This window comes from Euprymna scolopes, chromosome 15, assembly GCF_053919585.1.
Source record: "Euprymna scolopes isolate OS-2025 chromosome 15, ASM5391958v1, whole genome shotgun sequence".
Classification (NCBI taxonomy): Eukaryota; Metazoa; Mollusca; class Cephalopoda; order Sepiida; family Sepiolidae; genus Euprymna; species Euprymna scolopes.
The window spans coordinates 73,494,485-73,521,441 of record NC_136496.1 but is presented as its reverse complement, the minus strand read 5'-3'; the positions used below and the strand labels follow the sequence as shown (position 1 = coordinate 73,521,441).

The 26,957-nt window shown below is 32.8% G+C and overlaps 1 protein-coding gene across 1 annotated transcript in view; it reads right to left on the bottom strand.

Moving 5' to 3' along the window:
• The window catches only part of LOC145293905 (exportin-T-like), an 87,412-nt gene that overhangs the window by 23,028 nt on the left and 37,427 nt on the right, over positions 1–26,957 (bottom strand). Inside the window, exons 4-14 of the mRNA XM_080140711.1 lie at positions 26,233–26,302; positions 18,576–18,794; positions 16,894–16,977; positions 16,134–16,403; positions 12,609–12,688; positions 10,377–10,635; positions 9,926–9,997; positions 8,116–8,244; positions 6,992–7,057; positions 4,571–4,690; positions 2,234–2,328 (exon numbers count right to left, since the gene is read on the bottom strand). Of these exons, the coding sequence (XP_079996837.1) occupies positions 2,234–2,328; positions 4,571–4,690; positions 6,992–7,057; positions 8,116–8,244; positions 9,926–9,997; positions 10,377–10,635; positions 12,609–12,688; positions 16,134–16,403; positions 16,894–16,977; positions 18,576–18,794; positions 26,233–26,302 (1,464 nt within the window). The remainder of the gene's footprint in view (positions 1–2,233; positions 2,329–4,570; positions 4,691–6,991; positions 7,058–8,115; positions 8,245–9,925; positions 9,998–10,376; positions 10,636–12,608; positions 12,689–16,133; positions 16,404–16,893; positions 16,978–18,575; positions 18,795–26,232; positions 26,303–26,957) is intronic.

Sequence of the window (26,957 nt, the reverse complement as noted above, 5' to 3'; positions counted from 1 at the left end):
ATTCATTTTCATCCTCAACCAGCACCATTTCTATTTTCTGTTTGTGATGCTGATTTTTCTTAGATTGTTTTTGGTTGGTGAAAGATTCTTGGGTTTGATAGTATCATTGGGTAAGTTTGGCGTTTGCGGTTTTGTTTGATTTGTAATATTTTCAGTTTTATCATTATGGGATTGGGGATTTTCGTTTAGGTCCCATTTAGTTAACCTACTTAAATTTTTCTTTTTACTCGTAATCTTAATTCTTTCATCAATTCAATCAGTTTTGTGTCGTTTCTTGCCTTGAAATAGAGTTATTTGTCATTTTAACTATATTTGCATACATTGAGGAGTCTGTTGTGCTCTTAACTAACCTTCTCGCTTCTGGGTATGGTAGATTTTTGGTGTGTTTCATTGTAGTTGTTTTTTGTTCTTCCAAACTTCACGTTCTTTTGAACTAGCTGCATGTTCTTGTTTACAGTTTGCGCATTTTAATGGCTTTTCGCAATTAATGTGTTCAATTTTACATGTTGGTCTGGTACATCTATCTTTGTGATGGCCAAATTTTTGACAGTTACGACATCGCAAAGGGTTTGGTATATAAATTTTTACTTTTTTCTATTAGATATCCGATTTTTATTTCAGCAGGAGGTTTGGGGGTGTTGAAGTTTAGAATGTAGGTGCTCGTTTGAATCTTTTTTTCTTTGTTATCCTTTCAACATCTGTGATGCCTTGTTCCTTGAAGTTACTTTTAACTTCATCTAGTTAACAAAGCGAGAATTCTGGGCTTTCTATCATGCCTTTTGAGGAGTTCAGAGTGATGTAGGGTAAGCTTTTATTTTAAGGTTGTGGATATGGTTTTGGTTTAGAAGTGCAGTTGCTGAGAATTTATTGGGTACTTCTACAAGGAGTGTGTTGTTCCTTAGTTTGTTTTAATTGATGTTTTTGTTATAGATCTAATCCTTTTCAATGATGAATGGGGATAATTTAGTGATTAACTCAAAAACAATGACTCTTGGCAATTTTTTTTCAAACATTTTTTAATAAAATCCCAAATTAATATTTCCCCTAACTTTTATCCTATATACATGCTGACCAGCTATGTAAATTTATGCTTATTATTCATCCCTATTGGTTTTTCTCCAAAGATTCGTGGTGTAGCGAGTAAAGTATTTGGTAAAATCCAGTTTTAAGTTACACTTATGGAAGTTGAAGGGCAGCACTCAAAATGAAATTGCGAATTACTTAGTATTTCTACCCAATTATGTCTGACGAAACAAGAGCATGTTACCCCTGTGGATTAAATAATGGTATCGCTCCAATTCTGTTCAGATTCCAAAGTTTGACAAAGATTCCAGAGTTCAATAAGATACATCTGAAGCATGTTCTTTACAATACTAAAATGTTTTGCTTCAGTTTGATTAAAAAAATTAATTAGCCCAGAAAAGAGGATTGTTATGATAGCAATAATCTTAACTAATGATTCAAATAATGAAAGGGAGATAACATTACCAGCAGAGATTTACCTCCCTTACATCAGAATTTCTTTTCCTCTCTTGATCAATATACATGATTCCAACTTTATTCAATTTAATCTAAATTTCATTCAAATTATTGAAATCATAAAAAAATCTAACATAAAATTTTGTAATATGGAAACATTTCTCAATTATGACTGAAAAATCAAAATCAGCAAGGGGAATAACTAGTGTTTCATTGAATAATGTCAAAAGAATTGTTTCCCTTGCAAATAAAATTTTATTTGTTTTAAAAAAATGTTCAAACAAATAAAAATTAAAAACTAAAATTATTTCACTGCATTCCAAACATCCGGTAGATACAGATAATAAAATTAAATTTACTTTCATGCATAACTTTAAAAAAAAAAAAATAATAATCGCAGCCAGCTAGTAGTGCTATATACTGTAGTTATATTAAAAATTTTAAGAAAAAAAGATCAAAAACAAAGTGTTAGATGGATAGATTCCAACCCAGAAAACAGCAATTATTACTGCTTTGTCAGAAACATCACTCACGGAACAAAAAAAAAAAAAAAGCAAAAATTTTGAGGCTGCTACAGTGACTGCGAGGTTCACTTTCTACTCTTCAAAATCTCCTTATATTTATAGGGAATTGTGCTCGATATCTGTGATAGAGCTTATGTAGATCTACATTTAGGAACAACCAAATAAAGCAGAATTATAAATTGAAACATTGCGATGTGAAACTTGAATTAATTGGAAGAAAATTCACTCACTTCAAACTTTTCACAAATCGAGAAAACAAATACGAAGCTCGGCTACAAACTTGTAGATTTTTATTTCTCAGCCCCCGTTCATCAAGGAAAGCCATCTGTAATGAACAACAAAAGAAAAAAATTCAATTAAAAATTAAAGAAAACATTTTTACAAGAATTTTTCATTTTAACAAAATATATGGTGTTTGTGTAGCTTGGTAATCTTAAACAAAAGCATTTTCGATGAAAACATCACATATTTATGTGTCATGTTAAAATTAATAAATTCTAAAAATTATTAAAAAAGAATCGAGTAGATGTTCTAGATCTAGGTTTAAAAAAAAAAAAAAAAAAATCCACCACAATAACCGTCAGACATTTTGTATTTTGAAATGGTGGATTGTCAAATTGATTGAAGTTACCTCCCCTAGAAATTTGAGAACTTTTTTTTTTTTTTTACATTAAAACATACAATAAAACTATAAACTTAGTGTGTGAAAAAAATGTGTTAATAGGCAGGCAGGTTCGAACCCGTGATGCGAAGGTGGAAATAAAAGTGAAAGAAAACCTGACATCTTACCGCCACGCCATGACGCAAGCGGAAGTGTAAAGCGTTCAAATTTACTGATAAACAAGAAATTAAGTAAAGAATCACGCAGGCACAGAAATGAAGTCTGTCTCTAAGCCAGTCAAGCTTTCCGTTGTATTTGTTTCTCCACAATGTTGGGGAAAACCAGCTCCCCCACAAAGGGGTGGGGGGTCTGGCAGTGTCCAAATGAATAGCAATGGTCTTATATGAAGAGTTTCCCTGACATTGATCAAAGCTGATTGCCTTCAAGGCGTTCTGGCCAGGAGGGCCAGCCGGATGTTTTCGCTTTGATGAGTTTCACTTTATTTATACGAGAAAGACAAACATTGGAAACCAGGGATTTTTTTAAAACTTGCTCAAAATAAAGATGGAGACAACGTCTGTTTTCGAATTTGAGATAAATCATCTAGGGAGTATTAGGAAAGTTCTTGTCGAGAACCCTGGTGATGGTGAAAAAAGCCTTTCATGGACATACACAAACACGCATGCCCATTTTGCCTTTTATAGACTAGCAGGGGTGCCTGGCGTTGCCCAGGTGTTTGGAAGTGTGTGTTAAGCAAAAAAAAAAATAATAAAAAAAATAAAGTAATAGTAGGCAGGCAGCCTCAAACCCGTATCGCGGAGGAGAAAAAGAATGTGAAAAAAAAATTGGTCTTTGCTGTTGCGGCCATCGCCAAACAGGAAGTGGCGACGGTTTAAATTAAGGCTAGTCAATCGGAAAGAAGGGATGACTTGAAAATATTGGCAAAAAAAGCGACCTCTCCTTGTAGACAAGTAGCCAGTTGAGGATGAAGGAATTAATGTTTTTTTAGCCAATTTTTCGATATTTGTCGTCCAAAGTGTTGAGCCTCAAAACGATATTATCATGAAAATCTGTCATCTCTGTCAAAAGTTTTAGGCAGACATACATACAGACAGGTGAGACTTATATTATAAATTATTTTTCTACTGAATCATTTTTTGGAATTTATATGAATTTCAACACGACACATAAGTACGTAATAAAGTTTTCAACTTGAAATGTGTTGGTTTAAGAGATTACTAATCTAAACAAACACCAAATACATAAATAAGCAATGAACTAAAAATGAATTCAGATTAGTTTTAATATATTTTGATATGTTTATCAGATTTGTTACAATAGTTTGATTTGATAAAAATATTTTAAAGTAGCAGACAATAACTTTTTTCTAAGAACTGCAAAAGTGTGGAACTCTTCCTGCTCACCATTTTCTTCCTACCTACAGCCTTGGTCTTTTCAAGACTAAGATCAATAAGAATCTCCTGTCTTTTGCATTAATCATCTTTCATTCTTCTTTTTAGTTCCTCAAGTGGCTTCACACCTTGTTTCAACCGATTTCCATTAAAAAAATAAAAATTGTTACATTTAATAGCCAATGAAACCATATTACAATTGATTTGGTTTGGTTTGGTTTTACGGCATATCAACCTTCTTTTTTTTTTTGGTTATTTAATGCCGAATTCAGTTTTTTTTTTTTTTTTGGAATAGATATTTTAATTTAATCAGTGAGTCAAATCATTACAATTGAATAGGTTCTTTTAAAAAAAGAATATTTTCAAGTTAATGAAACCTACAATGTCCTCTGGGTGGGGAAACCCATATCAAATAACAGCATTGGTTTAAAACTTCAACAGATGTCCAAGAAAAAAATAAAAACACAGGGATACAAAACAATCTTTTGATTTTAATCGAAAACTTCTATTTTGTTTGAAGGAAATGAATCAAAATATCAATCTGTCCAACTTACAAGTACATTGGGAATGTATTCTGGCTCTGCCGAAAAGAATTTGTCATAACGTACGGCTGTCTCCAGAAACTGCAGCTGAACAAAACTGTGTTTGTGACAACTAATATTAGAAGACACCATCTAAAAAAAAAAAAATAAAAAATAATAATTAGACAGGTTTCTCTTCAGATTTTTAGATTACTTATAGAAAACTTGCTTTGATAAGTATATTCATGTTCAAATTGTTTAGATTTAAGTTTGTTAAAAAAAAAAAAAAATTATGAAACTTTAAAACATTTCTACAAGACGTCTAATAAGATTTAAAGTCATGTCAAAATAGTATTTAAGCTGACAAATCAAACTTGACTCCCGACTAGAAAATTTTTTATTGCTTATTGTTGTACATTATGATTGGCAATATAACATTTTACAATGATTTTTTTTGTTTGTTTTAATTGCTTAGTCTGGCCCAGAAACATTTTTTAAATAATGTTTTTATTAATATTAGCAAAGGGAAGTAACTCATAGATTTAAAATATAATAGAATATAATAAAATATAATAGAAGTTATCTACCAAAAATTAAAAACTAAACTGACCACTGTATCCCAGAATAGGTATGAGATGTCTAAAATAAGTTTCCAGACTTTTTTCATATGGGCACTTTTCTTGATAGTACACATGAAACTAGTTCTCTTCGAAGTAATCTCCTCTGGCTGCAATGCACTTGTTGTACCATTCCAACAACTTCTGGAAGACCCCATGAAAGTCCTCTTGTGCGAGCGTGTCAATAACCCTCATCACAGCCTCTTTCATCTCATTTATCTCATAATGACAGTTTCTAAGATTTTCCTTGAGCTTAGGGAATAACCAAAAGTCACATGGGACAAGATCTGGACTATAGGGAGGGTGAGGCACTGACTTCATGCCCATCTTGGTTAAATAGTTTGATTTTCTCTGACCACCCTTGGGACAAACTTTGTGCAAATCTTCTACATCTTCAGTTCCTCACTTAATTTTTGTGTTACAGTTCTCACACTAATATTATTTCTATAGACGCAAAATGGTCCTTAGTCATGAAATTCTTTATTTGGCCAATCAAACTTCTGACTTCCTTACTCCTGCCACAATCCCTCATATCCTGCCACTCAAAAACTGATGCTTGATTCATACAAAATAACCCAAAAGTGGTCTGAAGCATTCCATACATTTCTGTGGCATATTTTTTTCAAGTTTAAAAACAAAATTTTATTGCATTTCATTTTTCTAAAGTGTCCTCATCTCCAGATTGTATTTTTGAAATATTACCAGCTGTGACAATCAGCTTTAGTATGGCGTATTCCAATTCCTGCTGTAGCTGTTCATTTGAACCTGAAATCAAAAATTGGTCAGTCATGTCATTAGATGTAGAGCAATAATATACTAAATTTTCAAGAGTATACGACAATTTTAAATGTATGTAAAAAAATATTTAGAAACTCATTCAAGGCGCCTCGTACAGCAAATATCACAATATGATATACAGTAATGTTGGATATGTCTATTGGGGTTATATAATTGTCCGCCTGTTATAGGTAGGAGTGATATCTTTGAAAGTCACTATTGGGGTAGCTGGTAGATTCATGTATAAAGAAAAGAGAATGAACATTTTAACAAGAAACATTTTGAGTATTTCATCTACAAATGTGATAATATAGTCAACCCTGCCGCCCCCAATTGCTAAGAAGTAGGAGAGGAGAGAAAAAGGATAAAAGAAATAGGTTGGTTGGTTTATTTAATTAGCACAGACCTTCGTTGGGTCATGTAATGCTGAAGATCGTTTTTTGTTTTATTTATTTGTTTCAAAGTGTTTTAGTTTTTTTGTTTTTTTTTTAATGGGAACAAGGTTATCTGTTTAAAATTTAAAGTTTTTTGGAAGGGCTTGATGTTATATTTTTAGGTATAGTTTGATCTCTCAAAAATGAATGTTGTCTGTGCAGTTGTTTTTAAATATGTCTTTCATAGTGTTGGATTTTAGGTGACGTTTTCTCGCAGTAGCCTAAGCTCCACATTCCACAAAGATGTTTTGTAGGAGTAAGGTTTGCGTGGCCAATGAAAGAAATAGGAATTTGTTCATAAATGATGGCTGAAAAGTATTGTTAAGCAAGTTGCAGCAGTTATTTTAGAACAAAGAAATGAATAAGGAATCGGTCAATATATTTTAGAATTAGCGTGGACATTTTTCTTTTAAGGTAGTCGCAATTAAAATAAATTTTGAATAAGACTTTTTCATTCTATGACAAGTATGTACATCATAAAGATTTGTCTGTATTTTATTTTTATTAAGCTGTTTTTCAGTAACGTCTTATTTGTAGCACGAGAAAAATTAATCATTTGCTAAACATGAAACGAATCCAGAAGTTATGAAAATAAATGACATGCTTGTATATGAAACGAAACTTACCAATCGCATCATCTCTTGTACAGGAGGAGCCTTTTCTTTATAAGATGTGAAATTATGGCTGGAAGACTAAAATAAAAATTTTAAAAGTTATACCATTATTTGAGGATTACATAAAGTAAAGATGAAGAACAAAAATAAAGTTATCACACTCTAAACAATAAGAAACCGTGTACATCTAATATATAAAGTAGAGCCAGTCTTTGTGTGTGTTTGCCAATTTATCACAAATGTCAATTCATATATAAAAAAAAAAATTGCTATGCTTGTTTACATTGTTGATCTTTTAAACCAACGCATTTCAGGTGAAAACATTAGGCATTTATGTCATGCCAAAATTAGTATAAATTTTTTAAAAATTATGAAAAAAATGATCCAGTAGAAAAATAATTACAAGTAAAAATAGAATTTATTAAATTATCAAGTTTTATCATGTCTTAATGCAGAAGAGTTGTGTGACCAATTCAGTATGACAAACAAAGGAGATAACCTTCAATTAAGGATCTGTCATGTTTTATTTTAAATACTTCTAGCATATCATTTACTTTATCATTTTCTTAACTTTTTGAAATTTATAGTAATTTCGCCATGACAAGTATGTAATACTGTTTACATTTGAAATGCATTAGTTTAAAAGATCATCATCATGCAGTCCGTCAGCCTTGACAATGACTAGTCGGGACCTCAGTGCTTTATCCTTCGGTATAGGACTTTCCACCTTGGCTCCTAACTTGCTTGCGCAGTTTAGGTGTAGTATCTGTTGCATATCAGATAAACACCCTCTGAACCTCCAATGCTCATGTCTACTGGAGCGAACCCACAACGACTGGCAGCAGAGGAGGTCGCAGCTTCTGACCGAAAGTAATCTCAGTGAGGTAGACAGTTGCCCTATCATGTCCGCTACTACGCCTTTTCTTTTAAAAGATCACCAATGTAAACATGCACTAAAATTGCATTTTTAATTGATTTTAGTATTTAATTCTATCGACATTTTCTTTTGATTAGTTATATTAGACAGTGCAGAAGGAGTTAATACTCTCAAACATTAAAATCAAGTTTTTATTTAATAAAAGATCTTTCTGTATACATCAATGTCAAATGGTTGCAGCAGCAGCAGCAGTACTTACAGGCATGGCTTCTCCGAGCATATAAAGCAGCATAAGGGACATCTCAGCATCAGAATAATCCAGTGTCTTCCAATGAGGCAATGTGTTATTTAATATAGTATGCACATTCAAAACCACCATGTCGGAATCCTATTGGGAAATTCAAATATAAGCAAGTTAACATTTGATATATTTAATCACCCATGACTTGTTGAGTCAGTATTTTTCATACAAAAAACTTTTTCTAATATTTTTGTTTATTTATGCAAGGAGGTATTCCAAAAAGTAATGCCTCCAATCTTTTTTTTTTTTTTTTTTTCGAATGGATCAGAGAGATTAAACTTATGCATTCATGACCTGAAAGTTTCATCTTTCTTGCAGATATTGACCATGTGAGATACTAAGAAAGCAGCTTCTGTTATGGACTTGCATCAAAAGCAGTGATGCAGCACTGAATTCCTGGCAAAAACTGCACCGAGAATGGTGGTGACTAGGTAGAAAAATAAATTCTGGGGCAAAAAGGTTGCTCATTTTAATAGTATCACTCCTGTCTTCATAGTTCTTTAACTATTTTTTTTTTTTTTTTAATTAAAATATAAAAAATGGGAGACTTTACTTTTGAAATAACCCTCATATTTATATATTACTAAAACCCTTTGAAATATTGCTTGTTCTCATGCACAATGGATGGTATAATCCATTAAAAAAGAAATGGGAAGAGTGGAGGATGCCAATTCATTTATTACTCTTCTGATTTATTTCTCTCAAATGATTATCAATAAAAGCATTTAGCAACTATCATTCATTCTTTATGACATATCCATTTTAGATGTTGGCATATGGTGAACGGCTTTTAGAAATTGACTTCCAAACTAACCTATCTCAAGCCAAATCTTTATCCTTTTTTTCTCTCAAATACATCCTTATCGGCTTCCACTTCAAACTAAACCAGTTACTTCAACTGTTCTACATTTAACAAGAACCCTCACCCATTCTTTTAAGGTAACCAAACCAACTAAGTCTCCTGTTCTGCACAAATCTCCCTATGCTGTCCAAATTTAATCTTCTCTCACAATTGGATCTAACCCAATGTTTAAGACTCACATTACAAATCCATTGTATCATTCTCATCTCACTTCTCTCCATGGAACACACAAGAAAAACCATTAAAAGTGAGAATTTATTAGTAAGGAATACTCTTGCTTACAAACTGTTGGTAGTTTTGTTCTATGGCATATCAAGCCTTTTCAGACTATTTAATGCCAAATCCAGTAATTTTGGAATAAGGTTTTATGCTTCAAGTTATTTAGATCTTCACATGATTATTTGGTTTGGTCGTTTTGTAGAGAAAAACTTTTTGTTTTTGACTTTGCAGAACATGATTGAATTTTGCAAAGAGAAGGGGGGGGGACCATCAATTATTTGGTGAATTTTAGGTCAGTAGGCCAGTATCTTCAGGCAACCTGGTCAGGTAGCACCAGAACAAACTTCATAGTAAATGCAAAGTTCAACCCATAAAGATCTGTGTGCCAATAGAAGAAACAAAGTCAGAATTTTTACCAATGTTCCCTATATTTTTTAATTATTTTAACAAAAAATACTTTGCAAACAAGAAAACATTTAAATAGCCAACAACAGTTCATTTGCCATTGAACAAAGCAAACAAATTTTTGAATGCTTGAAGTGTTAAAAATAAAAAAAATTTTTAAATTAAAAAATATGGCCACTACAAAAAGTGTCAAAATACAATAAACCTGAGTAACTTTACAGAATAAAAGTATTCTCTTGAAGGAAAGCAGTTTTACACATAAAATAAAATGTTAAAACTTACCAGTTGGGCAAGATTATTAAAAATAATCTTAACTTGTTTTCTGTAATCTTGAAATATAGCTTCATCTTCACCCTAACAAAATGAAAAGTAAACATTTGCAAGTTGAGCTTGTTCGAGAACAGATAAAACTAATCAGAAAAATAAAAACGTAACCATTAAATTAAATACAACTGTTTGTATATGTTTGTTTTGTTTTCGTTAAAAAAAAAATAAAAATGAAGTGGCCTTTGAATGTGAATTCATTTTTCAAATATGTTTAGAATTTATAACATTGTTATACAAGTGAAATAATGCCAGGATAAATACAAAAAGAAAAAAGCATGTAAATAAAAAGTGATAGACTATGAACAGAAATTTTCAGGCAAAGCTTATATTTTTATCAATTAAAAAATAAAGAAAATAAAACAGCTGAACACAAAACAGATGCAGAGGTTTTTTGGGGTTTTTTTACCTCGGTTTCAAAGTTGTACGAATCATCATATTTCATTTTCTTGATAATGATGTAAAGCATTTGTTTAACGTCTTCCCGTTGGCGTTGAGTGAGACTAGGAGACTGTTTCAGCAGATTAATATAGTCCTGCCCAAAGCCAATCACGGCTTCAGAGATATCGTCATCTTCATGGCCAAGGAAACGTAGAATGAGGGGCACCTTAGCTTCAATTGCATTCAGAGTGACCATCACATTGCCCATGTCAGCAGATTTCAACAATCTTCAAAGAAAATAAGAGTTACATTATCATCATCAAGAGAAGAGATGTTATGTAGGAGTAAAAGTCTGAAGAAGCTCTAACTTACTTTTAATAAGTAAAACAATTGAAACAAAAACTTTATTTTATTCAGAGATAATCTGTTACATCCGAAATAGACTTGCTTTGAATTCATTTTATGCATCTTCATCTCAACTCAAAATTCCTATAAACTTTTAGTTTACATATTTTCTTTAAATAAAAAAAAAAAACAAATCTACAAATTAAAATTTTAAATTCATTTAATCTCACCTAAATATAAATCTAATTACTCAATCTTTCATAAAAAGGTAACTTTTTACTTTTATTTTTGCTTTATTTGAATAAAGTTTCCCAATAATGTTGCAACATTTCAATTAAAAAGAATTAATGTTGAATTGAAAAATTTCAAATTTATACAAAACAAAAAACAAAAAAAATCAGGTGACAAAATAGGAATGTCAAATTTAGAGACATAAAAAGATCATAGAGATACAGAAAATAGTTTCCTTTTAGTTATGATCAAAGTGAAGTATCTGCCCTCAACTCAGGAAATCTTCATAGACAAGGGCAATCTTTACATTATTTTTTTTTTACCCAGTTCAGAGTGGATTCTTTTTAGGGAGCTGATTCTGCATATTAAAAAAAAAAAAAAAAAAAAAAAGACTTGCATCTAACTTTGCTCTACTGGGAAGGTAAGTAAATAATAGATAAAATTGTTACAAATGAAAAATTGTATATCGTTTTTGGAATTGTGTGAATTTTATGGTGTAAGGAATAATAGAAAGGTCAGAGTAGCAGAAGTACAGCACAGTCTCTGAAATCATGTTCAAATTGACTGAATAGAGGTAGCATTCACTGAAGATGGGTTGAGCGAGCTCCTCCAGAGAACACACAACATCCCAGATGAGCAAATCATGTATTACTATTCGCAGTTGCCAAGATAGTTACGGGTAGCCAGTCCTAGAACCAGCAGCAAACACCAAAGACCTGTGCACCTAAGATAAGTTGGCTTCAGCTTTGATGGCGTGTAACATTTTCAGCTGGCCTTCACGGCATCTTCAGCAATTTTGGAGTGGTTTTGGAGCTATTGCTTCATAGATGAACTTATGTTGCATGCAGTGCGGCCAACCCGCCAAAATCTTTTATAAAATAGCTTGGTGAAGGGAAACGATCCTGTTCTGCATCCAAATTTGTGTATTTGAGACAAAATGGTATTAGCAGACATGTAGAATTTGACAGAGGCAATAGAGGTCAAACACTACCAACATTTTGAGATCTGCAGCTCTCATTGACCAGGTCTCGCTGTCAGAGATAGATTATACAAACAAGCGCCTGATAAATCTAAATTTTTGTGCCTATTGTGATTCCGGGAAAAGACTGGATAATTGTAGGTGACTGAAAGCATGCTGGGAATTGTTGATTCAGATGTCAACGTCATCGTATACCTAACCCATAGCTCCAAACATTGAGGTCAGTTGTTTGAAGCAATCGACAACCTGCTTTGTCCATTGAGAAAAATCATGCTTTTTTTCAGAGGGTAGGCATCCTGAGGAGAGTAATTTTGTTTTTATAGCATTTACCTTAATATCAATCTTAGTTGCGAAGTGGTGATGTTCAAAGTTCAAGTGAATTAATTTCTTTGATGCCTGCATTCGGACCAAAGAAAATATGGCTGCCACAAACATAAAAGCTCCTTTGCATGCCATGCTCTCTTTCTCTAGACCAATCTTTAAAAAAAAATATAAATAAAACGGGGAGGGGGCATCATTTTTTGGCTAATTAGTGCCTTGTTCAGAGACATCAAATCTTGAAAAATATTTGTTCTTGAAAAAGCTAAAAGAATGAAAAGTTAGAGAATTGTATGATACAAATGATTATTCACGCCATCAATCAGAACGAGGTTATAATCCCTCCTCAGATTCCTTTGATTTTTGTAATAATGATATAAAACTTACTTTTGATAGCAGTAGATAAGGTTTTGTCCCATTCCATTGACAAGTTTAGCCAATTTGGCAAGATAATCACCCTCTTCTCCCTAAAATGAAAAAAAAATATATATATATATATATATATATATATATATATATATATGCAATTTGAAGAAAAGTGAACAATAACTTCAAATTGTAATTTTATTTTTCCAATATAAATAAAAACCTATCACGTTTCTTAATTTTTTAAATGAGGATTTATAATTTGCATTTTAACTTTTCAAACTACTGCTTCGGCTGATGTAATGTTCAACCTTCTTTGAGATAAAGTTGTAAGTAAAAATCAGTTCTTCTGAGAGACACTCCTTTGGAGATTGAAAGTACAATCCTCAACGTGAGTAATATTAAAATACAATTGCAAATTAATTAAGATTTCTACTCAACCATGACTGACAGAACAAGAGTATGCTCCTCTCGTGGATTAAACAAAGCATTCCGTTCAAAATTCCATACAGATTCCAGAGTTTGACAAGATACACTTGAAGAAAGTCGGAGGTTGCATCGGTCAAACATTATGAGAATAACATAAGATTAAAACAGCAGTCCAAATCATCCAATTTTGTTTTTTTTCACTATTTGAATTTTTAAAAAAACTGTAAAGGAAATGTTGATAAAATAACATTTAATTGGAAGAATTCCAAGATTTTGTTTCTGAAATATAAACTTTGCTATTTTATGCTGCCGACTCATGTTCATTTAATAATAAAAAATTATACGTTTTATTTACAAAATAGAATTAGTGCACAATTCACAATGAAATTATAATATAAGAAAAATAAATTTAAAAAAAAAATATATATATATATATATATATATATATACATATATAACTGAATAATTTTATGTCAATTCTAGACAATCAGCGAAACATTGGGTGCATATTTGGTATATATATATATTAAATATATAATTTATTAACCTTTACATTGGTTGATCATGTTTTTACAAGTATTCAAGTCAAAGGATGTTTTAAAAAAATATAAAAATAAAAAATACATTGTCATATCCTAATAGACCCCTTCTTTCTCTGATGTCTTAATAACGCTTCTATTTTATTTTAGATTTCTACTTCAGATTAAGTGTACATGACAAGAAAGCAAAATAAAGTTTTAATATTATATAGATTGGAATTTGCCAGAGAATGACAATGAAACAAGTGTAAAAAGATTTTGGGTTGGTTTTTAAATAATAAATATGATTATAGTATCAATTATAAATTCTATGAACAATATTGGCATTTTCAGATAATCTACTAGAAATCTATACAAACATGTTAGAGAAACTTTTTTCCGACAGACTGTATGGATTTAGGCAAGCCTGTTCTACAGCAGATATCCTAACTGTAATTTCTGAATGTATATACTATGCATTGGATAAAGTAGGCAAGGCTAGGGCAATAACCCTATATATATCCCTTGCTTTTGACACAGTATGGCACAAGGGTCTTCATGAAAATTAAGTCATATGGTTTTACTGAATCAAATCTTCCTTAAATAAGAGAAAAATTCAGATTGTCCATGATGGTCGTCCTTCAAAACATGACAAATGCATGTGCCTCAAGGGTCGATCCTTGAACCTTTATTATTCTTCTTATTCATAAATGATCTAATAAAATTGTTTCCAAGATGGGTATATTTGCTGATGACACCACGCTCTATAACTAGCATGAGAGGGAAAACAAATGAACAAATATCTAAGGAAATGGCCAAAATCTTAGAGGAAGACTTCCAGTTTGTAGTGGAATGGGGGCATAAATGGATGGTAACATTCAATGCTCCCAAGACTAAGCTTATTCCACCTGCAGGCTCGTCGTTCAAACTTCTCAGCTTAACACTTACAGGGAACATGAATTGGAACAAATATATCTAGGGCATTACGAAGACTGGTGCGAAGAAGGTGGGCTCTTTCTACCGTGCTAGAAAGTTACTTACACTTCAGAGTATCCTGTACCTCTAAAAGGCCACCATTCACCCAGGCATGGAGTATAGTTGCCATATCAGGCTGGTAACTCTGCTATTACTCATAGACAGGATTCAAAAATAAAAGAGGGGCCAACCTAATAGGTCCCGCACTGTGAATCATGCTCCAACCTCTGTCCCTATTTGACAAGTATTTTAACAGAAGCTCTCTGCCGAACTGCAAACCCTTGTATTCCCTCTCAACATAAATATCCCTGACTCCCACCCCCTACACCGTAGAGATCCTTAGATGCCAGAAAACTTACTCAAATAATTTCTTCCTTTGAACTGCTAGACTTTGGAATTCCCTCCCAGATCCCTGCTTCCAGAACTGCAGAATTTCAAGCGTAATGTGAACAGACATCTAGCTGCTCAACTCTTTAAATAGTATCCCTGGAAATTTTGTCCCAAATAGTAGCCCCCTTACATCTAAGTGCTACTGTGCCTTGTTTGGAGTGAAAAATCAATAAAAAAAATTTTTTTTTTTAAAAAGTTGAAATGAGTGTGCTTCTTTTTACCGCTGGAGACATAAATATTTTGGTGCAAGTCCACAGTTAAACCTAGAGAAAAAAAATTTTTAAATACAGAAAAATCTTTTATGTATGCACCCGTCCTGAAGCAAAAATGTCATATTTCATGTAAATCGATCAAGTAGTTTTATTTTTTTATATAAAAATCGTTTTTAAACAATTTTCAGCAATTAATGTGAAACTGTTAGCCTAACAAGACTGATTTCACAAGTTTGAATTATTGTGAAGTTGTCTTTTCAAGATAGCGACACAAGTCAGTTAATTGTTTCTACTCATAAAATTTGATTTTCTTAGTTAAAAATAAAACTAGTTGATAAATTTGCGCGTCTTCTGGAATATGGCATCTTTGTTACATGAGGGTGCGTACACCATAAAGATTTTTCTGTGTTTTGGTTTAGGTTGAAATGTGGACTTGCACAAATACTTCTATTAAATGTTGTTTCAAGGGAAATTAAAGTTAAAATGTATTGGGCTTTCTTAAATTTTATTCAACCCCGTAAAATTGCTATTTAGTGGTACATTGTGTTGAAAACAAATCTCATGTTTACATTAGAAAGGAAGTCACTGAGAATTTTACAAGACAATCACATTTTATATAAAAAATGCAAGAATCAAAAATAGTAAAGGAAAAAAAAAAAATATGTGGGGTCCTTCTCCATGAGTAAAAAGTTTACTATAACAATGACTAATGTTTGTGCAAAATTTTTAAAAAATCCAAGGAGTGGTTATGGAGAAAAGTGCAAACAAATGAACGAATTTTGAGTCAATTTTACCCCAAAGGGCGTAACCAAAATTATCCTGGAAAATCAGTTCTGGTAAAAATTTACTTTTACCATGGCTAATGTTCGTGCAAAATGTCAAAAAATCCGAGAAGTGATTGTCGAGAAAAGTGCCAACAGATAGAAGGGGAGTGAATTACTAGGTCCGATCCCTTTTTTGTCAGGGGGACCAAAAATTATTTTTTATTTTTATATAATGGATAAAGATAAAAATTTGCTCACCTCATTGGGACACATAACACCGGCACTATCAAGCACCGAAGCAAATGATTCAATAAGTTTGGTCTTTGCCACTGGCTCCATCCCTTTCGAGATGATTTCATGGATGCAATCACATGCACTCTCTCGTAATGTTGTGTGATTAAAAAAAGAGAGCAAAGCAGCAACAAATTGTTCGTTAGCCACTAGGTTGATGTCGATCCAGGAAATATATTTGCCTACAACATTCAGGCACAGACAGGTGATATCAGAGTGACTTGTTTGGTAAGTGGTCTGGAGAAAAAGACAAAAAAAAACAGTTCAACATAACAGGATAAAATCTTAAAAAGAAAAACAAAAAAAAAACTGGTACTGGTGCTGGTGCAGTAGAATGAAGTTTCAAACAAACACATTTAAGATAAAAAAAAAAACTATCATGCACGTATGTGTCATGTCAAAATTATAAATTCCAAAACATTACTAAAAATGATCCAGCAAAAGCTCTGCTAACATGGCAGATTTCAAAAAAGGCAAGGGAGATAAGTCAGTTTATCATACAGACTTGGTCACACAACTCTTCGATATTAAGACATACTATAAAACTCAATAATTTGATAAATTATATTTTTACTTATAATTATTTTTCTACTGAATTATTTTTAATAATTTTTGGAATTTATAATTTCAACATGACACACAAGTGTTTTTATTTGAAATGCATTCGTTTAAAGTTTCATTATATAGCACAAATACCAAAAAAAAAAAAAAAATAATTCCAACTTACCATTATTCGCAGCCAAGAGTCCACCAATTGTGGAACATAAAGCTCCCTCATGGCATCTTTCAGGATAGTGTTTCTTTCACATTCCTATACAAAAAGATATTAATCATTAGTAGAACTACACATACCCAGGAAAGAAATGTAGTTTCTTTCTTTGAGATTTTACCAAATCTTACAAATTTAAGCACATTATGATCAGATTTGTTTTATATAGCAGTACAGCATTCAGAAATTGACCTCCGAACTACCGTATGTCTGGTGAGGTGTTTATCCCTTTATCTCAAATACATTATTACTCACACATTTTCCATAGCTTTCCTTTACCAATTAACTGCCACCTTAACTGTTCTGCATTTACTAATCCACAAACACTTGTTCATACATTCAATGTGACCAGGCCAACAAAGTCTCATGTTTTGCACACATATCCTTTTCTTATTTAGATTTAATCCTCCTCTTGAAGATCTAAACCTGTCTTTAAAACTCCTATTATAGATACATCATTCTTATTCATGCAACACATTATCTTCAACTCATTTCCATACATTAATCATCACACTGCATACATGTTTGATAGACTTGTATAAACTACAAAGAATTTTCCTCATGAGAATTCACCAGACGATTGCATGTAATTGTTTTTATATATTCAAGTTAGCCAATCAAATTATTTGCTATTCATGCATCTGTTTATCGCAGACAATGGTTGCGCACTTCCATGGGATTTAGTTTCAAGAGACATTTGTGCCATTCTCGAATGGTCATAACTATCTGGGAATATCTAGCAATCTCAGGTTTGATGACCACTTGTCTTATATATCCAATAGGGAGCCTTACGTGTTGCATATCCTGAGATACCAAATTCCTTATGAATGGCATTTGCTGACTAGACTTTACAAGGCAATAATTTGTCCCCACTTGGATGAAATATGAGTCCCTAGAGTTTGTCCAAGTAATGTTGGCAAGGTGTTCCGAGTCTCTTGAGCATCTGCAGCATCATGCCATCAGATATATACTACATAGTCGCTGTTGTAACTGTGTTCCCTCTGGAGTATATGATCTTGCTGGAAGTAACAGTTGCTTCTACTGCCTACAGATTATTTTATATGGTTCTTACCCCACCACAATGCTTAAAATACTGTCCTGTGCTTGAACAGACCAAACCTGTGACGGTATACATTTACATTAGACACTCTGCATAATCACACAGGTGTTTAATCAAAGATGTACCAGTGATCTCCTTTCACATTGTGTTCTGCAGTCGTAAACATGTTGCCTACATTGTGTGAATGAACACGTAGTACTGTCACAGTTTCCGAGTTCTGCATTGCCTAACTATCGTGATATTCCTAAGTTTTATGCATTCCCTAATTAGCTAGGTCGTAGCCTCTGTCGTAGCTAACAGGTTTATGAACACGGCTTAATAAAGGGTGTGTGTGTGGAGGGGGGGGGGGTTAATCAACAGTAGTAACACTGATTAGTAATGGCAGAAGTCACTTGAACTTACTATCACACCAGCACCACTGCATGTAGCTTTCAGATATCATTGTCAAATAATGTTACAGACAATTTATTGCAATAGGATATTGTTAAAATAAATGTCAAGTTTATTAAAATTATATGAAAAAGATTTTTTAAAAATCAGTAATTGGAAGGAACGGTGCTTTCGAATAGATGATACTTACAGCATTAGTGTGTATGATCTCCCGATCCACAACATCATCGTCAATAGCTGAAAGAATACGAAGGTACATCTCGACTGCAACATGGCCATACGAAGAGGCATGGAGAATGTCAACAAAGTAAGTTGGCCAGCGACGAGGAAAATCAACGAGGAAAGCAAGGGAGAAGAGTTGCGCAATCTTATTCTTTAAAAACGGTTTATCCTTTGTGACGCCAGATGCCTGAAAAGAAATACAAAATTAAAATGCACAATAAGATAGGGTACACAATAGATGCAGCTCAATTTTATTCATACAAGAAACAAGGTTTTAGTTTTTGAAGAGATATGCTGTTCAAGTAAAAGGATTAGTTACCGATGAGAAATATTAAAATAATTGAAAGCGAAAAACCTCCGAATGTAAGATTTGATTTGATTTTTTTTTAATCAAATTCCATTATTAGAGATAACCAAAATGATGCCATTCTTTTTAATGGCAATTTTTGTTGTTTTAGTTTTTCTTGGAATTTAGAGCAGAGCGATTTTTTTTTTTTTTTTTTTTTTTTAGATTTTTGTATTTCTATTGGCTGTAATGTTGATATATTTTTAAGAGTATATTTCTGTCAATGTATTTGCCAGTTTTCTTCAGGTGTATTGATAATGAGGCTATGTATTTAATTGATAGTTGTTTTTTATTTATCAAAATAATGTTTAAACATGGGAAACATTTGCACCACACTGACAGAACGTTCTAATAAAAATATCAACAATATAAATAACAGTAAGGAGAAAAATAATGTCAAAAAAAAAATGTCCAAGTCGCGTGTGTGTGATCCCTCTCTGGTGCTGCATGTGAGATGACGCCACAAAAAATAGTGAAGAAATGATGAATGTGAGAAGTGTGAAGAGCCAACGTTGCCTTCACATTTTTGCCAAGTTTCACAAAAATCTAATGGATGGGGCAAAAGTTATGAGGTAAGAAGTGTCATTTTTTTTGCAATTTTGGGGCATTTGTGACCCCTTTTCAAATACTTACTGTTAGGAGACTAATTAAAGGAGTCAAAGCCAAAAATATTGAGGCAGTACTGATCTTTGTAGATTTCTCCAAAACATTTGACTCTGTACATAGAGGAAAAATAGCCAGCATATTAAAAGCATATGGCATTCCAAATGAAGTCATTAATGCTATCATGATGCTATATGAGCACACTCGAGCAATGGTCAGGTCCCCAGATGGGGACACTGAATTTTTCGACATTCACACCGGGGTTCTACAAGGAGATACTATAGCCCCTTTTCTTTTCATTGTCTGTCTTAACTTTGTACTTCGGACCTTTGTTGACATACACAACACGCTAGGCTTCATCCTAAATGAATCCAGAAACAGACGTCATCAATCAGCACACAACTGATACAGATTACGCAGACGATATTGCTTTGTTTGCGAACAATACTGCTGATGCGCAAACATTGTTACGTAAGTTAGAAAAGTCCGCAAATGACATCGGTCTCCATATTAATATGGATAAGACAAAGTTTATGACTTTCAATGTGAAAGGAGAGACCAGGACTCTGGTTGGATCAACACTGAAAGAAGTCGCTGAGTTTACATATCTGGATAGCAACATAGTTTCCACAAAGAGAGATATCGAAATTCACATCTCAAAAGCATGGGCCGCATTAGATGAGCTGCATTCAGTATGGACTTCAGGACTAACCAACAAACTGAAAAGGCAGTTCTTCAGGGCAGTGGTAGAGTCTGTCCTTGTTTACGGTGCTACAACCTGGACACTCACCAAAAGATTGGAAAGAAAACTAGACAGCACATACACCCGTATGCTACGAACAGTATTAAATATATCTTGGAAAAACATCCCACAAAGCAGCAACTTTATGGCAACATACCTGCCATATCTAATACCATCAGAGAAAGATGCCTATGATTTGCTGGTCATTGTCTGAGGAGCAAGCATGAATTGGTGAGTGATGCATTGCTATGGACTCCACGACACGGAAGCAAAGGACATTCAGCAAAAAGCACATGATGCCAACTGTGAACCTGAAGATCTGAGGCAACTGATGGAAGACGGGAAACTCTGTAGAGGAAGAGTCACATTGGTCCGGGCAAGGAGCCCGTCATGATGATGATGATGATGTTACCCCTTCTGAGCTCCTGGGAGTGCCGGATCCCAGTGAAAACGAACAAACAATGCAGTTTCACACCTTAAGACGTGTATATTTGAATTCAACACCATATAAAACTACTATATAGATATACATATGAAGTTTTTGAGTAATATGAAAAAAGAGCTTCAAAAAGGCATGTTTTTTTAGCCCTAAAAGTCCCAGATGGATGCGAACCAGAATTTTGCCAGGGTCACCCATACTGAATTTTTATTAAGAACAATGGCCTCCACATCTTGGGCTAGTCTCAAGAAAATCTAATGGATGGCTCAAACGCATGGGACAAAAAGTGTCATTTTTAGCCATTTTGGGGCATTTTTTACCTCTTTTGAGCCCCTGGGGATGCCAAATCCCAGTGTAAATGGATAACGGTGCAGTCTCAGGCCTTAACACATGTATATTTGAGTTGACCACCATACAAAACCACTATATAGTCCGACAGATCAAGTTTTTGTTGAGAAATATGAAAAAAGAGCCACAAAAAGGGGTGTTTTTAGCACTAAAAGTCCCCGGGGACGCGAGCCAGAATTTTGCCAGGGTCACCCATACTGGATTTATATTAAGAACAATGGGCTCCACATCTTGGTCAAGTTTTAAAAAAATCTAATGGATGGATCAAATATTATGGGGCAAAACATGTCATTTTTTACCTCTTTTGAGTTCCTGATGACAACGGAAATTTTTGCAAAAAAATATTTTTACTGTGCACATATTTAATGAAATACAATTTGTGCCAAAATTTCAGAAAAAAACTAATGGACGGTTATCTGGCAATCACCCGGAATAACGAACACACGTACGCCACATAGGTCTCTCTCCGATACATCGGGGAACCAATATGATCAGACATTTATTTCTGGTTTGAATTTCAAGGGTTTCTTAATAACTTGACCCTACGTTATAATTTAAGGAGTAGAAAGTGAATCTTGGGTTTACTTTTGGCAGCCGCACAACTTTTGTCCTCACATTCCAGCAATTCTTGTCTCTTTGTCAGAAACAATGTTTCTGACAAAGAGACAAGAATTGCTGTTTTTTGGGTCAGAATCTATTCCATCTGACACGTATCGTTGGAAAGTTTTTGACCTTGAAGTAGCATTTTTTTAGCTCCTTACATTAAGTGGCTTCATGCCTTGTCTGGAGCGATTTCCATAAAAAAAATGTTTAAACAAGGAATAAAACAAAGTTTTTTTTAACTTACGGATTTTCAAAGAAAATATTAAAAAAAAAAATTTTTTTTAAGTGTATATGTGCGTTGGTGTATATATTACCAGCACACAGTGTTGGTCATTCATCTTGATTTTAATCTAGCCGGTTTGAAAATTCCTTCATCAAACCTGTGTGCTGGCACTAACACTGTTCTCCCTCTATCTCGCAGCCATGATATTCAAAGTCCCCCAAAACAACCCCGGAATAGATATCAAGTTCAGGTTTGATAGAGAAACTTTCAAACTGGCCAGATTAAAATCAAGACGAATGACCAACACCATCAAAGTGAAGGAACTGTAATGTGCAGACAATGCCGCCATGGCCGGCTCAATCCTCACATGAACTCCAGCAGTATGTGGACAATTTTCACGCCATGTACTCGTGCTTTGGCCTAGCAATTAACAAGACTAAAACCAAAATACTAGCCCAACCACTGCAAGGGGTAGTTGTGCACCATCATAGAATGCATCAAGCACTTCCCCTACCTGGGAAGCATTTTTTTCACTCAAGCTAATTGCTTAATTGCTGAGAAGGTTTGGTCATGTGACTCACATGGAGGACTTTAGACTGCTGAAGCTAGTGCTCCTCAGTCAACTAAATGTTGACAATTGACCCCGAAGCCGCCCGCTACTTAGATTCAAAGACCAGCTTAAAAAAATCTCTAAGTGAGGCCAATATAGATCCAAACATCTTGGAAGCCTCATCGAACAACAGACATCAATGGAAGAACAAAGTGGGTACAAGCCAATTAAAAGAAAATAGAAGAGCTAATCTAATAACCAAACGGCAACAAAGGGCCCTTAGAGCCAACCAACCGCAACCATCCACCACAATACAATGTGACCAATGCCCCCGACTAGTCAGAGTCCAAATTGGTTTTTCCAGCTACAGAATGACTTGCCATCCTAATAATGACTAAAATTCTTACGAAACCTTTTCTGCTACTTTTCTGTATTGGACTTGGGAACTATGATATTCGGATATGAATGTATTCTGCTGATGACTAAGTTCAAATACATTGTTAACATGAACTAAAAAAAAACATTTTTTTCTAAAGTGCTCAATACATGTGTGAAGCTTTTAAGTAAATAAAATTATATGAACCTTGCAGAAATTTTTTTTTTTTTTTAACTGAAATTAATTTGAAGTCCTGACAACGACATGGAAGAGCCAATTTTCTATTTATTATATTGTACCCAATATATAGTAGTGATTTCAAAAGTTAAAAATAAAAATATAACTTGGGTGCCATCAACTAGAACCAAAACAGTTCTCCAGAATTATTCATTACCATCTGAACTAACAACAGATGGATATCAGAACTTTAAAAATCAACCAAATTTACTGTACAAATGTATATTCGCACATGCGTAAAAGTAACATGTTTAGTTGACTTATGCCTACCAAGTTCCAATTTTGACTGGCTAAAAGTCAAATTTTTCCACAGGTTCGAATTTTCTATATATCAACTTTGAAGTCCATACACCAAAAATTGACAAGGTTTCACCCCCTTTCTTAGTCTCTGGATAAAAGAATTTCCAATTATGAGTGGAAGTGAGGAAGCAAAAAAATAAAAAAGAAATCCCTCACTATCATAAAATGTCCATGATTGATTTTTTTTTTTATTGAAGTCATCAGAAATGATAACTTATGTATCAAAAATCAAATTACTGACAAATTTAAAGTTTTATATAAATAGTTTAGTAATATATCTTGATAGAGTGAGACAGAGAGAAAACACTGGTGACGCATAATTCTCACAACCACCAATTTTGATGGGTGTACACTAGTTTTCAAATATTTGGAATTTTCAAACATTTACGAAATTCTTGCAATGCCACAATAGACACACATCCTGTATTTCGTTCTTTCTTGTAATTATTTACATCATCTCATTCTTCACACTTATCGGGCATCTTTTGTTATTCATCCTTGTTTTCACCATCACCATCATTCATGCACAGCCCAAGTGTGCACAGTAACAAACAAAATGACAATACAAGAATTTTAGTAGAATAGGACAAGCTACTTCATCAAATCAGATATTGCATCATAAAAATGAATACCAAACTATTGCACCATCAACAATTGAATGAGCAAAAAACTATTGGTGTTGCATCAGATTTTTATCTACATAACTTCCTTCATTTCATTTATAAAAACCACTATGACTTATCTTTTCCTTAAAAAAACAGATGATGCAAGCTACAAATGTGTGTTGCCACCATGAACACAAACAGATAAGGTTTTCCAGAGAAATTGATGCAATTCTAATTCCAGACTATATTTTTAAGTTGATATGTACAAATAAGATAAAAATATAACTTTTTTTTTTATTAACATTTTTTAAGTTTACATTTAACTTCTTTTTTTGTTCAATAAAAAAAAAAAAATTTCAACTAAGTTCAAATAAAAAAATACAAGTGTAGATTTTTTCATAAAACAGGGGCGTGTTCGAAATGAATGTTTCCGTGTAGAGCACAATTGAACTATGATACTTGACTTTTGCATTTTATACTTGAAGTGACGTCATTATTTACAAATAATTTTATAAAATTAATAGATTCTCTTTCCACTTCACCCACCCAATTTATTATTAATTTCAATTAAACCAGGGTATTTTAAACCCATTTCTATGTAAACTAATATATAAACATGTTTTTTAATTAATTACAAGTATAAGCGGATAATTAGAGTTGCAATTGTTATGACTGACTGGTCAGAACTCAATTTGCATGAGAATCAGCCCATATTAAATAACTGTAAGCATATTACACTGTAATGATATTGTAGCCATAATTTATCAACATTTTTTTAAAACTTATTTTTATAATCAAATTTTAGTTATATTTTATTAATATTTTCTCTTTACTTCCTTTAAAACTATTTCATTCGACTGTCGTACATACCGTAATACCAAAACTAAAACTCAACTCAATATTTTACAAGCATTTAAGAAAAACTATCATTGAGTGAAAATACATTTGCTTATTTCCGTCTCCTCGTTTTGTAAGAGAAAACAACTGCGATTAATATTCTTATCTCTAAAATTTCCCTCACTAAAAGATAGGCTTTCACCAATCCCTTTATAGGAGAAACCAACATGCCGTGATGTCCTGGCTAAGAGTGCACACGCCTTGCTCCCTTACCCATTTAAACAAAACATTTGCCCATGTAGATCAGACATGTATTTCTTGGTAAAAATGAATGCATTTTTTCACCTCCAAAAAATAAGTTTAGGCGTTTCTTGTTTTGTTTTTTGTTTTTTTGTTTTTTTAAATATTTTGAAGTTTTGTATTGTTTTGTTAAATTTAAAAAATAAATTTTTTTAAATGTTTATGTAACTTATAATTTTATCATTGATGAATTGCGCACAATTACAGGCATGTAGAAAGAATTTTTGGTTCTTATTCAGAATACAACTTTAAAAAAAAACAAAAAAAAACAGAAAATACACACAAATCTTTGATTTACATACCCATTATGGAATGAAGATGTCATCTTCCAAAATTCACATGGATTGATCAAGTAGGTTTTTTTTACTAAGAAAATCAAAATTTACTATTTATAGCATTAACAAGTTTTAATCGTTTTGAATACAAAATTTCAGTAGCCGAATTGAGTTGTCGCCCTTGAATTTTAACACATCCTAAAACATGGCAACTCCCATTTCCCTTGTTAAAAAAAAACCCCAAAAAACATTACTTGATTAATTTAAATGATTTTGGAAATATGACATCTTTGTTCCATGACAAGTATATACATCATAAATTTTTATTACCAATACTCTTCAATATACACACGTCTTGTATAGATGTGTAAGCGGTGAAAGATAAAATGGAAACAACCAATTAAACAGAAAACAATGTTTGTGTTTAATCTGTTACATTTTTGGCTTTCATTACATTCTGCCTTCATGACATTTTATGAAATTCTTGATACTTTATTGTAATTATATAAGAAAAATTGGTAAAATAAAACTTTAATAAATTACAGTATTTGATAATCCAACAAAAATTCAAACAATTCTCTTCCCCTTCCCATTTTACCACCTTTATCACACGCACTGCATAATTCTTTTTTTTTTTTTTTTTTTTAAATAGTTACACACGTACCCAAAACCTCCCATTGTTGTATCGCTTTTTTCCTACGATTTTTTCCATTATTTCAATAAATTTAAAATCATTTTTTCTTTGATCTGAATGAAATTGGTAAAGCTCTCATTTTTAATAATTTCTTTCTGTTTTTCCTCCCCCCCCCCATCACACACACAAAAAGTTAAGATGGCTTACCAGCAATTGGAGGCAAGTGATGAGAAAAGCGCGCACTATTTGCTGGTCCTCAGTGCCTGCCAAATGATACCTAGAAAGCAAAATGAAAACAAAATTTTATTCAATCAAATGAAAAAAAAAAAAAAAACACACACACACACACACACAATACCATTAAACAAATGAATTTCGAACATGAAGAATTATTTTCCTAATTCTTCTTATCCTATTCCAAACAGAAAGTTTAAAAAGCCAACAATCAAACCTAAACCTTCAATGTCTGGAAATCTCTTAAAGAAAATTTATAAAACATTGGATTCCAAAATAACGGAGAGTAGAAAATGGACGTTGGGTTTACTTTCGGCAGACTCATAGCTCTTGTCTTCCCTTATCTTGTCCTTTAGTTCTCACATTCCATGAGCAATGTTTGTGACAAAGGGGGAGAATTGTTTTCTGGGTTGGAATCTAGCCATATAACATTTATCGTTGATTAATTTTTTTACCTTGAAATGTTTTTGTTTTTTTTAAAGCTCCTTACATCAAGTGGCTTCATGATTTGTCTGAAGCGATAATTTGTTGTTTTTTTTTTATATTGAAAATTTTTTTTAAGTTTTAGCGATTAATAGTAATTCATAGGCATTAGAAGGCTGATTTTAATTTTTTCTGTCTTGATAGTTTGGATAAAGTGGTCTCCATTTATTTATCAAATATACTGGATCAAGATACACCATAGCTTTCTCATAAAA